Below are 15,623 nucleotides of genomic sequence, written 5' to 3'. Positions count from 1 at the left end.
CCTGCCAATCCAAAGATCGTCTGCCCAAGGTTTCAGGAATCGGATACCCTCAATGATACCAATTCAGGTATCGGCCCAGATTGGATAGATTTACCTCAGATTTTTATTTAAAATTTGTATCGATCCATCCATATGGGATTGCCCCAGAATCGAGATTCAATCTAGGGAATTTGACGGGTTTGATAACGATTTCTTGTGCTATAAATCAGCCTCAATCGATTTCAATATGAATAGTAATTTGATTAGATAAGAATTCAACAATCGTATCAAGTGATTCCAAAGTTTTTCAGTATCTAATTGAAGGGAAAGAGAATATCGCCCAATTGAGTAGTGTGCCACTCTGCGCCTTGATATGAACATTCAAAATAACCATCACACCCCCTGAAAACCCAACAATGATCTGGGTTGCAGCAATCTTTTTGCACTACCACCTGTATCAAGGCACAGGGGCGACATGTGTGACGTTCTCCCTCCCCTAATGAAAAAATAATTCCCTCTTTGAATGGAAGACGGAAGACCTAAAGGTATCTTCATATTCCACACTTTTTGTTGGGTAGAAATATTCAACACTTGCACACATGCGCTTGAGGAAAGATTAACTTTTCTATTTCTTGTCGATCGAAATTAGTATTATTTTATTACCCAATTGGTTGGTAATGTTGGTCAAAAATGAGTAAATGTCTCATTAATAATTCAATATGCCATGTGATGGATTGCGTTCTGCAACCTGAGTTTATCGTAAGCAGGTTTCAAGAGTTGGCAAATTGGAACGGAATCGTCCGATTTAGATTGGAATCAGCGGGTCAAATGGTCGTTAACTGGGAAAGAACACCAGAATTATTGAAATATTCTTTAAATCTATTGTTTCTAGGGGTTTTTTCAAACTGATTCAAGACGATTTCAATCCGAATCAAATCAGAATCGACATCGATCGCTTCCACTTCTATTATGCATTTTAAAACCCTGAACATAAGAGGACTGAAAGAATTATGTACCAACTGATAAACATCCATATCATGATGAATGGTATTCTCATTCTAATAATTTATAAACAAAGAGGATTAAAGAAAATAAACAAAGACTCAGATACGTACAGCCTGGTGCAACGGTAAGGTTGGTCCGTTGTGACCAAGTAGTCATATGTTGAAACAACCTCTCAGTGAAGCAGAAGTAAAGCTACGTATATTATGATCCTCCCCATGCTGCGTCCTCATGCACTGAGTCTTTTTTAAAGAATAATCATACAATTTAGCATTATTATATGAGAAAGAAATTTCCTCGTATCTATGCAAACATCTCATCTTCAAATATAAAATTTGATATAGTGATTGATTCAATGTAACTAACACTGATTAATCGCACAAGATTATACATGCCTATGTCTTTAATAGGGTATTTCATTGTTTTATGTTAATTTACTTTATAATCATTATCTTATCGTAGAGTAATCTTTAATTAATCATCCAAATGCAATTCCTTGCAAGCGCCAAGCCAAGTAAAACACAACTTAACCACTAAAAGCAACTCTCGAGAGAGAGATTTAATTGACTAGTATGTTAGCGTCCAGTCATCAGTCACCACTATTATTCATTTTCGGGCAGTGTATGGTTGACCGGTTTGCGATAAAGTTGAAAAATCGGGTTTTGATCCCGAGTTCAATCAAAATTTTGGAAAATTTAAGAAGTCGTGTAGATTAGGTCAAGGTAAAAAATGACGAGACTGGGTCATAATCGTCCGAGTCAAATAAAACTCAGTATTTATATCCAAGTAATGATAAACTTGGCGAGTTTAGTTTTTTTTAAAAAAACCATAAAGTCGGTTCACTTTGAAATTGAGTTGAGTAAAATAATAATCCATATTCTTTTACCAAAAAAAATAATAATCCATATTAAAACAGTAAGAAAACCTTAATTCCTCAACTCCATTCTTTTGTTTAATGGTATAAACTCAAAAAGCATTGATATGTGATTTTTTGTTTTTCTTAATAGTTACCCCATATTTTCTTCTGTATTTTTTCTGATTTTTACTAATTTATACATATATATTGTATTAAAAAAAAATGTGACTCGCCTTGACTGAGTTTGACAAGACTGAGTTACCAAGTTTTTTGAAAGACGAATCGATTGAGTCAGAAAACCTGATTTTTCAACTATATTTTCTCTGCCTTTTCTTTTTTTCAAGAAGACCAAGGGTCATCTGGGTTTTTTTCAGGAACCCACAAAGAATTTCATCAATTAAAAAAAAAAAAAAAAAGGAAGGAACCCACGAAGAATCGTGTCTAATTGAAATAGCTGCAGAAATTTACCTCTAATAGGATCACATATTATAGTTGCCTTACTTCTCCAACACATTATCATCTTGCCATTAAATTCTCTGTTTATTTGCTAGCCTATACATTAATGTAGTATTTCCTGCACTCTCCAACTACTTAAAAGGATTCTACCAAAAAACTACTTAAAAGGATAAAATCTCAAAAGACAACATTCAGTTCCATTCTGGTGGGAGAAACAATGGTGGTCATAAGAGGTTTGTTGAAAGTAATTTTCGAGTGTTTTAAGAATTTACTAGTGGAATTAGACTGTCATGAGCTCGTTCAATACCTGTTGGGAGCATCATCAAACGTTCCTTTAACGGCCCAACCAGATGTGGAAAACATTCTACATTTGTCATTGTATTTTAGAGCATATTCTTGTTGTTGTATTCCTAGGGAGATCAATTCTGGTATTGACACTTTAGCAAGGATGACTTTGTAAGTATCGTGCATGATAGTTTAATTAAATTCCACTCCATAGTTGAAAGAGCCACTTATTTTTACAACAGCACGTTCTCCCCCCTCAAATGAATGAAATTAATTAAATTTATCAAAAAATTACCTAACATTATATTCTAACAATGGGTTTCTTCTTTTACAAGCTAAGAGGGTTGTCGCGCTTCAAGTTTGTCTTAGACGGCTAAGTGTGATGGAAACTCCGCATCTTGTCTTGCAAAGACAAGACAAAACAATATGTTACTTTAAAACCATTGATCTCCCTTCTACCACTTCTTCTGTCAATGTAGTGGAAATGAGAGGGCACCTTTTTGTAATGACACATATCCCTTTTATCCAATTGATACTTCTTGAGGAATAATTATCACCTCCAATTTCTTGTCCGCTCTAATTTCTCTAATAGGAGGAGTGGTCTTTGCCTTGGGCAGTGTGTTCGAATAGGAGGTAGGATGGTCATTTTCGCCCCTTACGTAAGGAATCGGAGGAATTTGAGCGGACAACAAATTGAAGGGGATAACGATTCCTCCTTGAGACTCAAGTAACCAAACACAACATTTATTGGATAAATGGGTAAGGGTGACATGGTAGTTGAGTCATATCTACAAACATTCTTCAAATTGATCCATAATATCACATGGAAAATTGTGTCTTGAATTGCAAACTTGATGTATGATCATACTGTAACATCTTTTCAATCTTTATGTACTATTTTATGTACAAAATGAAAATTCTAAACCACGAATCATTATGGTATATGTCTAATATATAAGTGGGAAGCAGTTTTCTGTACGGGAGTGTGGCCTACGCCAGCACTCCCATGTGTCTATCTCTCTCCTCCTTAAAATTAGGGGGCACAAGTGTCTTTTCACATGGGAAGGAGAGAGATAGACTCATGGGAGTGCTGGCGTATGCCACACTCACGAACAGAGATCTTTTTCCCTATATAAGTTATTCCCTTTCATATATTACAATAAGCTTTTTTTTATTTGGTTTTCTTGAAAAAGACTAGGCACGCCGTCAGGGTGCCAAACATGTGTCATCCTCTCCTCCCTCTTTGGTATAGACCCCCTTGCCTTCTTGTACCCAACTTTATGATTAGTGTATGCCGCTACCTTATCGAAAACTGACAACATATCCAACTTTCTCCCTTTTTTTTTAAAACGAACCCTCATGTGGAAAGCTTCAACCTTAAAAAAACGGCCCATTGTTAATTTTAAATCAACCCAATGATTCATAAAAATATTAAAATAAAAAAAAAAATAAATCAACCCAATGATCATTTCTAGGTCCAGACTAAATTGCATTTTGTGTGTATAGGTGTATTTCAAATTTTATTTGTGCAAACCAAATAAATGACAAAAATCTAAAGGTTGGGATCAACAAATATACATACCAATGACTAAACTAATATTAGAAACATATAATGATATTCATAGTTGGTACATGATCCGCACATGCCTTTTTTCTTCTTCCATTTGTGGTAAGGTCAAACATTTCCCACTGCCAATTAACTTGATCTATTGTTTCTCCATCGTTCCAAACAACTTCTTTAACAGTGTTGTATATATTATCTTAATGTGTCGACTCATTGAAGACATGTTAGAGAAGTGACCTAACGCAGTATTGTCACAAAGATTCATATTAGCTTCTCAACATACAGAACGATTTTTAAGTCCTATTACAAAAATGCCTTGATTACTATAATGCTTGAGAGAACCTCAAATCATGCCACAACTTCTACATCTAAAGTGGAATAAACAATCTTTCGGGAATTAATCAAATATTCCCATTGCAATGCAGTAACAAGTCTTCTGCGGAGTTAGGTATACATTAAATTGCCTACAACAGACACATATGAGGTATACTAGTACTACATTTATGTAAGTCATTTATCAGACATTGTTTCTTACTCAACTTGATGAACAGTATTTTATCTAGGGGTGTAAATGAATAGTCGAAATCCGTTTTCGTATCCGTTTAGCATTATCCGAATCCATCCGAAAGCTAAACGGATGCGGATACGGATAGGCTATAGCTATCCAAAAAGCTATATTTACATGTAAACGGATAAAATATTCGATCCATATCCGTCCGTATCCGTATCCGTTTAGCACTATCCGAATCCGTCCGATAGCTAATCGGATGCGGATGCGGATATAGCACTATTTGAGCCGAATCTGATCTTATTTATAGCCCTAATTTTATCCCAAAACATTTTAGTACTTTGATAATATATATTCTTTGGGACAACCTTAACGATGAATCTCTATGCTTAAATATAGAAGGTTTCACTTATATGCTTTGTCAAAGTTACATGTCAAAAACTGTTTCATCTCATCAAATAATCCCAACTCAAAGTAAATACCATTGTCGAGAAATCCGTTTTAATCTATATATTAATTTCTTAAGTTTGCAAACTAAATGATCTCCATTATCTGATGAAAAACATTAGGTTTATCATGTACACTTTCCCCATAAAGTCACTATTTAGGAATTCCATTTTAACATCCACTTGATGCATTTCCCAATCAAAATGAAGTACTAGTACCATAACAATTCACAACGATTTTTTATTTTTTTTTAAAAAAAGGAGTAACAATTTTCTTTATAATTAATATCATCTTCTTGTATCACTCTATATAACCAACGAGATTTTTATTTATTTATTTTAGACTCCATCTGAAAATTCAACAAGTTCTCAATACTTGATTTTATGCCATAGAATCCATTCCTTTTAGAACTGAACAGAAGTCGAACCAAAATAACCAATTCAAAACCCAATTGCACACTTAAGTAGTTAAGTGCAACGTGGGCCACTTTATTAAACAAAGAATACTGACATTGAGCCCATTGCTTTTTTGGTAACAGACATTGAGCCCATTCAATATAACATGCATCCACACATTCTAAATTGAAACACGGCAAGACAGGAACGGTTTGGAGTTCCTAGTGGTAGTTGGTCCGGTCTGATTCTCTCTTTAATCCGTATTGTTTTTTACCAATTGGGTCGACTCGGCCTCTTTGTCTTCATTTATGGTCAACGACGATTCCTTGTCTTGTGCTTGTTTGGTAGTCGCGGAAGGCCCCTCCTCTCTGCTTGCCGCTGCTAATGCTTCCTCGGCGGCCTTAACTCTCGCTTCTTCTTTAGCCACTTGGAGAGCACGGATCAGTGCCTCCAGGCAGTCCTCCTTGGCATTTTTCCCCAAGGATTTGGGCATCAAATTCTCTGCAACGTCTGCCGGAGTGATCTGGGTTTCGTCCATCAATCCATGAATCGTCTCGAACAGAGGGTGTGAATCCAAGTCCAAATAATTCTTGGCCAACACCTTGAACCCTTCGTACTTGCAGTACGACATCTCTATGTGTTTGTCCATCCGACCCCTCCTTATGAGAGCTGGGTCCAATTTCTCCACATAGTTTGTGGTGAACACGATGAGCCTCTCTCCTCCGCAGGCCGACCAGAGCCCGTCAATGAAATTGAGAAGCCCAGATAGAGTTACTTTGCTATCCGAATCCTTTTTCTTCTCTTCTTCCTTTTTAACGGCTTCTGGGACTCCTTCCCCTTCCTTTTTATCCTCTTCCTCCTTCTTCTTATCCTTCCTTTGACCAGTTAGATCAAGAGAGCAATCAATGTCTTCAATCACGATGATCGATTTGCTACTAGTCTCGATCAGTAGCTTCCGCAGCTCCGTATTGTCCTTCACGGCCGTCAATTCGAGATCATAGATGTCATAATCCAAGAGATTAGCCATGGAGGCAATCATAGAAGACTTGCCAGTTCCGGGAGGGCCGTACAACAAGTAGCCTCGCTTCCAAGCCTTACCAATCTTCTTGTAGTAGTCTTTGCTCTTACTGAAATTAATGAGGTCGTCCATGATATCCTTCTTCTTCTCGGGTTCCATCGCCAGAGTCTGAAACGTGGAAGGGTGCTCGAACACCACATGACTCCACACCGTTTTCTTCCAGCCGTACCAGTCATCACTCTTGTTGTTGGTGTAGAGTTTCCGCTGCCGGTTTCTCTTTCCGACAGCTTTGCCTTCTTCCATGACATGGTTGAGGTAAGTGGCAGTGACGAATTCCCTGTAGCGCTTGTGGAAGGTGAGTTTGTAGTAGCGCGAACCGTCGGAGGCCGGATAGAAAGAGAATGAAGGAGTCTTGGTGACGGTTTTGTTGGAAGACCACCAAAATTTGATGCCTTGGAAATCGTCGGTGACCTCTTCGTGGTCATCCATGCTGAGTACAAGGTTGCGAGCGTCCTTACCAGCATCGGCCTTGAGACGCTTTGCGCGCTTGGATGAGTTGGAGATGAGATAGGCTTCGATGGTGGAGTAGACCTCACTGCGCTTGAAGCGCTGGGCGGTGTACTCATGGAAGGTGATTTGGATGTATGGGTAGAAAATGGTTACGAATTGAAGGCCATATTTACTGAAGTATTCTCGGAGTTGGTAGGGAAAGTATTGCTGGAAAAGAGCCCAACCGAACATTATAGCCGCGGCTGTTGAGCTTAAGCTCGTCCATAACTCTCCCGTCATCATCATCATCTTTTCCTTCTTCTCCTTCTCTTTCTTGAATGAATGAATACAGTGGGTGTGGTCTGGAAAGCTGCTGATCCTTTTATAAAGAGTGGGGAGAGAAGAGCGCAGTTAAAGAAAGGGCAAAAGGGGTGAACTGGTGAAGGTAATGTTGCCATTTTCCTCACATCTTCCTTTGCGTCGCTTGTGTAGGGTAAGAGCTTCGTAGTTTCTTGGATGTGGGGTCCATCAGAGAAACCGAACGCTGGAGAAGAGAGTTCAACGTATCCATGCTTCTGAGCTTGATTCCTCCGTACATGCAGGTGGACTGACATGGGATAGGTAACCACCTGTCCTATTTTTATCATGTACAAGGGAAGAATGGGTATTTATAAAAACAAAATAAACATGTGATGATGATGATCTGCAAGTACAAATAAACAGGTGAACGTACATATCAAACCCAATTACATTTTAATTTTGTTTTCGTAAAACTCCTTCCTCCCCTTGTAAATGGTAAAAATAGGACAGATGATTGGCTCTCACAGGTATGTTCACCTCAACACAGATGCTCTGCGGTGCAGTTACTTGTAACGATTTGTGCAGCGCAGACTAAGCTGTGTGTGGACAATAATCACCTTACCCCCACTCGAGCAAGTCATTTAGGCAGGGGTAAAGTGGTCTTTGTGCACATGGCTCAATCTACTCCACTCAGGCCACTAGGGGCAGTGCACCATAGAGGATCTGCATCCATGTTCACCTATTGGTATGTGCAGAGGAACCGAACTTTGAAAAATCTTCTAGCGTCGGAGACGGGTTGATAACGTACATGTTATCGTCTACTGGAGACTTGCGGCAACTCGACTTGACTTGAGAATTGCTTGTCGAGCAAGGAAAAACAAGTTGACTGGTTGAAATTATTCTAAATAGCCAACCTTGCCTATCCAAAGATCGTCTGCCCAAGCTTTTAGGAATTTGATAACCTCAGTGATACCAATCCGATGCCAATTCAGAGTGCCTTGTACTGGCCAGATTGGATAGGTTACCTCAGGTTTTTATTTAATTTCTATTTTAAGACTTCTTTTACCTTGTATTTGTACTGAACCATCAACAGGGGATCGGCCCAGAATCGGAATTGTCCTTAACCGTTATCAATTCAATCAGGGGAATTCGATGGATCTGATACCGATTCCTTATACTATATAAATCAGAATTAACCGATTCCAATATGAATAGTAATTTGATTAGAAAAGAATTCAACAATTCGTATCTAGTGATTCTCAAGTTTTTAGTGTCTAATTAAAGGGAAAGAGAACGCCACCCCCTAAAACCCCAGAAATGGCTAAGGTGTGGCAAGCATTTCACGCACCCCTTGTGTCAAGTGTAGGGGCTACGTGTTTGGCGTGACCGGGTGGCGTTCAATCTCTCCTAATTAAAACATAATTCATCCTTGGAAATCATAGTTATAGTGCACGTTATCGGATCGATTATTGGTCATTTTCAAAACCGATATGATACCGATACAATATCGGCATGGATCGACTGTATCAGACAAGTTTACTTCCTTAAAAATGGATTTTCTTAACTATTTTACCCTTTATCCGTACCATTCCACTGATATGGTATCGATATCGATCACCTTCAAAACCGTTCAGTATCGGCCATATCTGGGGATCCGATACCATACCTCAAAGCATGTTGTGAATAAAAAAGCCATCGGGGCTTAAGCTATCTTCATATTCAACACTTTCTTTTTGGATTGAAATATTCAACGCAGAAGAAACTGTATTAGGTGGGATTTATTAAAGACAAGTAGTTTTCCAATCGACGAAAACAATCGATTTTAATACGAGGAAAGATTCAGTTTTCTATTTCTTGTCGATCGAAATTAATATTATTTTATTACCCCCAATTGGTTGGTCTACAATGAGTCAATGTCTCATTAATAATTCAATTTGTCGTGTGATGGATTGTGTTCAGCAACCTGAGTTTATCATAAGCAGGGTTTCAAGAATTTGCAAATTGGAACGAATCGTTCGATTTAGATTGGAATCGGAGGTCAAATGGTCGATAGCTGGGTAAAAACTCCAGAATTATTGGAATATTCTTATATCTAAGGGTGTTAAATGGTTCGATTCGATTCAAATCGTTTAATTAAATAGTTTCAATTGTAAAATCATAATCGAACCATTTATTAAATGGTTTCACGGTTTCTATTTTAACTGGTTCGATTAGGTAAATGGTTTCTGTTTGATTTTGATACATTTATGAGTGTTAAACGGTTTGGTTTAGTTAAAACTATTTAACTAAATGATCTCAATTTTGAAATCATAATCGAACCATTTATTAAATGATTTCACGATTTCGGTTTTACCGATTCGATTTGATTTCAGTTTGCTTTTCACACCTTACTTATATCTGTTGTTTCTAGAGTTATTTATCAGACTGATTCAAGATGATTCCAATCCAAATCAAATCAGAATCGGCATTGATGGCTTCTGCTCCCATTATGCGTTTTAAAACCCTAACCATAAGAGGATTCAAAGAATTATGTAACAACTAATAAGCATGTCATGATGAATGGTAATCTGATTCAAAAAATTTATGCACAAAGACCCAAATACGATCGGTCAATTTGTCAAGAGTATTCCTTTCATGAATTCTATAAGATATAGAATAATAGAGGCTAAACTTTGGTACAATTAGGGCTACAACAGTCGGGTTGGGCGGGCTTTATAGAACCCTAGCCAACCCTAAGTCCCTTAGCTAGGCCCGACCGACCCGACTCAAGGCAGAAATCAACCGATCCCCTCGGGGGCGGGGATCGATGCGATCATGGGAGGAAAAGAAATGCATGGGGATGGGTCGGAGAACATTATCAAATTACTAAAATAACACTATAATAAAAGTATTATATCACTTATTGCTATATATAATATATTATATAAAAAATATAGGTGACATTTAAAGTTTATAATGTATATATTATATCAATATATATTTTATAGATAACTTAAATCAAGTCTCAGTGCCGCTGCCTCAACCTAACCCACCACCCGACTGGGTCAAAATTTAAGACTAACCGCCCGCATATCTCAACCGACTGTTGGTCGGGGCGACAACTTGCACCCTAGGAGCAATGGTTAGGTTATTCCATTGTGACCAAGTGAACATGCGTTCAAGTCTTTGGAAACAACCTCTCAACAAAACAAGGATAAAACTGCGTATATTATGACTGTCCCCTGATTGCGTGCATATGCAGTTGGTCTTTTTAAAGATTAATTATACAATTTAACATTATTATATAAGACAGAAAATTTTCAAATCTATGCAAATAACTCATCTCCAAATATAAAATTTGATATAGTGATAGATTCAATGTAACTAATTGTGATTAATGACAAAACATGACCCTTATAGCATAAGCAAACAAATGCACACAAGATGATACATGCGCCTGTCTTTTTTCTTTTTATTTTTATATGAGAAAAAAATGCTTATTTCTTTCTTCTTTTTTTTCTTTTAATTTATAAGAAAACATGCCTATGCCTTTAGTACTGTATTTCATTAGTTTATGTTCATTTACTTTATAATCATTATCTTATTTTGAAATAATCTTAAATTAATCGTTCAAATGCAATTCCTTGCAAGTGCCAAGTCAAGTAAAACATAACTTAACCACTAAAAACAACTCGAGAGAAAGAGAAAGTGAGAGAGAGAGATTCCATTGACTAGTATGTTAATGTCGAGTCACCGGTTTCAGGCATTGTTTGGTTGACCAGTTTGCAAGCCTTTTTTTTGTTTTATGTGTGGAAGAAGACCAGGGGTCGTCTAGGTTTTTTCCAGGACCCCACAAAGAATCGTGGCTAATTGAAATGGCTATGAATCGATGTCCAGGTAATTCTTGCTCAGGACCCTTAATGTAAGCATTAACAATTAATTAAGGATTTACTAGTGGAATTGGATTGTCGTGAATTCGTTCAACACCTATTATGAGATGATCATCAAATGTTTTTTTAGCTGTCCAATCAATTGTGGAAGATATTTTATATTTGTCATTATATTTTAAAGCTGTTTTTTTCATTATGTTCTTTCACTATCATATGAAAGAATTTCAATTTACCGAAAAAAAAATTAAAAATTACTTAACATTGTCTTTTAACAATGGGTTTCTTCTCTTCTCTTACAAGGTAAGAGGGTAATGGTGCTTCTTCAACTCTAAATCATTTCTTGCGAAGACAGAACCATATGATATTTTAAGACCATCTCCTTTTACAACTTCTTCCATCAATGTAGTGGGAATGAGATGGCACCTTTTTGTAATGTGACATGAGGATGACCCTTTTATCTAGTTGATACTCCTTGAGCCTCAAGTTACCGAACACAACAGTTGTTGGTTAAAGGGGTAAGGAACGGCCATGTTCACGAACATTCTTCTAATTGGTCCAAAATATCACATGGACTCCAAATTGTGTCTTGAATTGTAAACTTGATGTATGATCACATTGTAATGTCTAATATGTAAGTCACTATCTTTCATGTATTATAATGAGCTTTTTTCTTCTTTCTTTTTTTGAAAAAGTTTAGGCACACTGCTACGATGTCGAACATGTGTCATCCTCTTTCTTCCCTTTTTGGAAAAGATCCGATTGCCCTCTTGTGTCCAACCCTGTGATTGGTGTATGTCGCTAGATTATCAAAAGCTGGTGGCATATCCAGCCTTCCCCATTTTTTTTCTCCTGTGGAAAGCTTCAACTTTAAAAAAATCAGTCAATTGTTAATTTTGAAACAACCCCACGGTTATTTCTAGGTCCAAACTATATTGCATTTTGTCTTATAAGTGAATTTCAAATTTTATTTGTGCAAATCAAATAAATGACAAAAATCTATAAGGTTGGAATCATTAAATATACATACCAATGATTAAACAAATATTAGACACATAGTGATTTAAATAGTTCATATGACCCACATGATCAAGACATACCTTTTTTTATACTTTTTCTTTCCTTCCTTTTTGGAAAGGTCAAACATTTTCCATTGCCAACTTGTTCTATTGTTACTCGATGGTTCCAAACAATTTCTTTAACAGTGTTGTAATTTATCTTAATGTGTAGATTCATTGAACATATGTAAGAGAAGTGAACTAACGCGGTATTGTCACAGAAGATTTGTATGAACTTCTCAATATACAGAATGACCTTTAGATCTATCACAAAAAATGTCCTGACTAATAGGATGCTTGAGAGATAACCTCAAAGCATGCCACAACTTCTACATCTAAAGTGGAATAACGATCTTTCAAGAATCATTCCAATATTTCCACTGCAAATGGAGTACCAAGTCTTGTACAGAGTTAGGTATACTTTAAATTACCTACAATAGACACATATGAGGTATACTAGTACTGCATTTATGTAAGTCATTCATTAGACATTGTTGAAGATATCCGACTCGATATGATTAATCGCTGCAAAGATGTGATCTTCAGAGGGAAAGAATCATCTTCCGCTACCCTTCTTGTTAGAAATTGGGGCAAATTGGGGCAAATTGGGGCTTCCATGTTCTATGGGATTGTCCCCCCCCCCCCCTCCCCACTCTTAGATGGTATTGTGTTTTCTCTTGGGTTGTCTTATGGCCTGGTTAGGCTTTGTTTTATCAGAGGCTGTAGCCTGTCACTTGGGGGTTGTCTTTGGAAAGGTTGTGTAGCTATTTCTCTTTGTATATTCTCCCCTTTCTTCCTTTTTCTTTTTCTTTTTATGCAATAAAGTTTATATTTATCAAAAAAAAAAAAAAAAAAAATTTGACAAAAGATACCATTTTGTATTTTATATTCATTTCCATTTGATGTTATTTTGATAATTTTATTAGAACTTTGAATAAGGGTTTAAACAACTTTCCTTACTTGCTTTGGACTAAAATTTGACCATTAAGATGTATGTGGGAATTGAGATCCTCTGTTACAATAGATTAATCCATGTACTATAAAGAGGTAATTCTATTAAAAAAATAAAAAAAATACTACAAAGAGGTAAATAGTGAAATATTATACTCCACTAGACATAGTGACACCTAAAAATATATTTTTTTAAATCTCATCCCTTACCTGGCGAATGGCGATCTCATTTAATTTGATTGGGTTAAGTCTGTTTTTTTCTAATGTCTTACTCGCTTTTTTTCTAACCCAAATCTTACAGGTTTTCTATGTGGGCCCAATTCAGATATCAAAGTTGGACCATCTGACCATTCATTTTAGTTTTACTGGTCACAAATCCTTGTTATTACTACTTGTTATATGACCGATATGGGTGAGTCATTGCGCTTCCATCTCAAAACTCTTTTTTAAAAGTTTCAATTCAAAACGACTTATCTAACCCTTTTGGCCAAGTCTTAATGTCGAACTCCAAGAGATAGGTAAGTCAGCTAGGGACCACACCTCAAATAGAAGAAGTCTAGAGGTGGACGTACTCTTCTCCAACCCTTGGGGTCAGCCTCATAAGGTCCCATAGCTCTCATGGACCTTGAGTTTTCCAAGTCCATCTGGGTTGTGGGGTCTTACATGGGCTTGGCCCGCTTGGGGTTTTCCTGGTTTACCAGAAGGGTAGGCCAAGATTTCCTACTTGCGAAAAAAATTCTTAATGCCGATCACTTCTAAGGTTGTCAATTTGAAATTGAAACCGATCGTTTAAAACCAAATTGAATCGGACTTGATTGGTTTTAAAAACTGCAACCTTAAAAGAGAACGCCACCCCCTAGAACCCTAGAAATGACTAAGGTGTGGTAATCATTTCACGCACCTCTTGTGTCAAGTGTAGGGGCTGCGTGTCTGGCGTGACCGGGTGGCGTTCAATCTCCTCTAATTAAAACATAATTCATCCTTGTGAATCATAGTTATAGTGCACGGTATCTCAACCCAAACTTTGTTTGGATTCAAGGCGAGCTCGGACCATCAAGGCCAAACTTGCACCCTAGTTATTTCTAGATCCAAACTATATTGCATTTTGTCCTATAGGTGTATTTCAAACTTTATTTGTGCAAATCAAATAAATGACAAAAATCTAAAGATTGAAATCATTAAATATACATACCAATGATTAAACAAATATTACACACATAATGACTTAAATAGTTCATATGACCCACATTTTAGGAATTCCATTTTAACATCCACCTGATGCATTTTACGATCAAATTAACTACCAGTACCATAACAATTCACAAAGAATTAAAATAAAATGGAGATAAGGTTTTCTTTATAATTAATATCATCCATTGATAATCGTTTCTCTACAAGATGTGCCTTGTATCTCTCTATATTATCATTGGGATTCTTTTTTAGGCACCCTAACAATTCAAAGAGTTCTCATACTTGATTTTATGCCATAGAATCCATTCCTTGTGGAACTGAACAGAAATCGAACCAAATAATCGGTTCAAAACCCATTTACACCCTTAAGTGCAACGTGGGCCTCCCATAATTAGTAAGTTCAGGTGTGGCAATAATACGGTAATGGATACATACGACAAGAAATCGGCCCACACGGCAATAGTTTGTTTTAAAAATCCAGCGCAATAAAATGTGCACGACAATGATACGGGACATATTTAATACGTATTTTAATAAAGGTGCTTTGAAATAGTACGAGAGCAAAAATACGAGTTATCCTAGTAGAAATCAAGGAGTAAACTGATTTTTTTGCAACTAAATTCTAATCTTCTCATGCATTCATGAACACTTAAAACCAATTTGGCTTTTCAATTTGAAATTATTTCTCATTCTTTTGGATCTCTACATCTAATATTAATTAAGTTTAACCATGTCTATCAAAACAAATGTTGATAGGTAATCCATCAATCACAATCTATCATAATGTTGCATGTGAAAACCTCCGGTACTTGGTTCGCCCGCGGATGAACCTGCAAAAATCAAACAATGAGCACAAGAGGGCCAGTGTGGCTCCGGCCTGACTCTCCGATGCTCAAGTCAGTCTCCAATGCAACAGCAGAATCGCTAGTCAAAAAGTGAGTTGAGCAATGGTGCTCCATACCTGGATATTTATAGAGTGAGGAGGAGATGAGGCGGTTGGAAGAGTCCTAGTATGGTAGGAGTCCTTCTTTTGAAAGGTTCTCGGCGTGGAGCGGAGTGGAGAGTTATTTCGGAGTCGGACTCTTATTAAGGTAAGAGTCCATGTAGAATGCGATTCCGTGTTGCGCCGGGATCGTAGCTCGATCCTTATCCCGTGATTCTCGGGATGCGGCGACGTGGCCGGAGGTCCCGGTGGGTGCTATGGCGCTTCGGTGGAAGAGGGCTCGGCCTCGGAGGTTGGGCCATGGGGTCGGCAAAG

The 15,623-nt window shown here is 37.2% G+C and overlaps 1 protein-coding gene across 1 annotated transcript; it reads right to left on the bottom strand.

The window, feature by feature from the left end:
* Positions 1-5,638: 5,638 nt before the first annotated feature.
* Positions 5,639-7,333, bottom strand: LOC122654537 (AAA-ATPase ASD, mitochondrial-like). The gene has a single exon (XM_043848662.1). It carries the CDS (start codon positions 7,306-7,308, stop codon positions 5,746-5,748), a length of 1,563 nt encoding a protein of 520 aa, XP_043704597.1. The 5' UTR covers positions 7,309-7,333; the 3' UTR covers positions 5,639-5,745.
* Positions 7,334-15,623: the final 8,290 nt, after the last annotated feature.

Source organism: Telopea speciosissima, chromosome 3 (assembly GCF_018873765.1).
Source record: "Telopea speciosissima isolate NSW1024214 ecotype Mountain lineage chromosome 3, Tspe_v1, whole genome shotgun sequence".
Lineage (NCBI taxonomy): Eukaryota > Viridiplantae > Streptophyta > Magnoliopsida > Proteales > Proteaceae > Telopea > Telopea speciosissima.
The sequence above is the reverse complement of the archived record's forward strand: the minus strand, read 5'-3'. Positions and strand labels throughout refer to the sequence as shown.

Coding starts and splice junctions, on each gene's coding strand:
- LOC122654537 (XM_043848662.1), bottom strand. CDS start 7,308: ATGATGATGATGACGGGAGAGTTATGGACGAGCTTAAGCTCAACAGCC.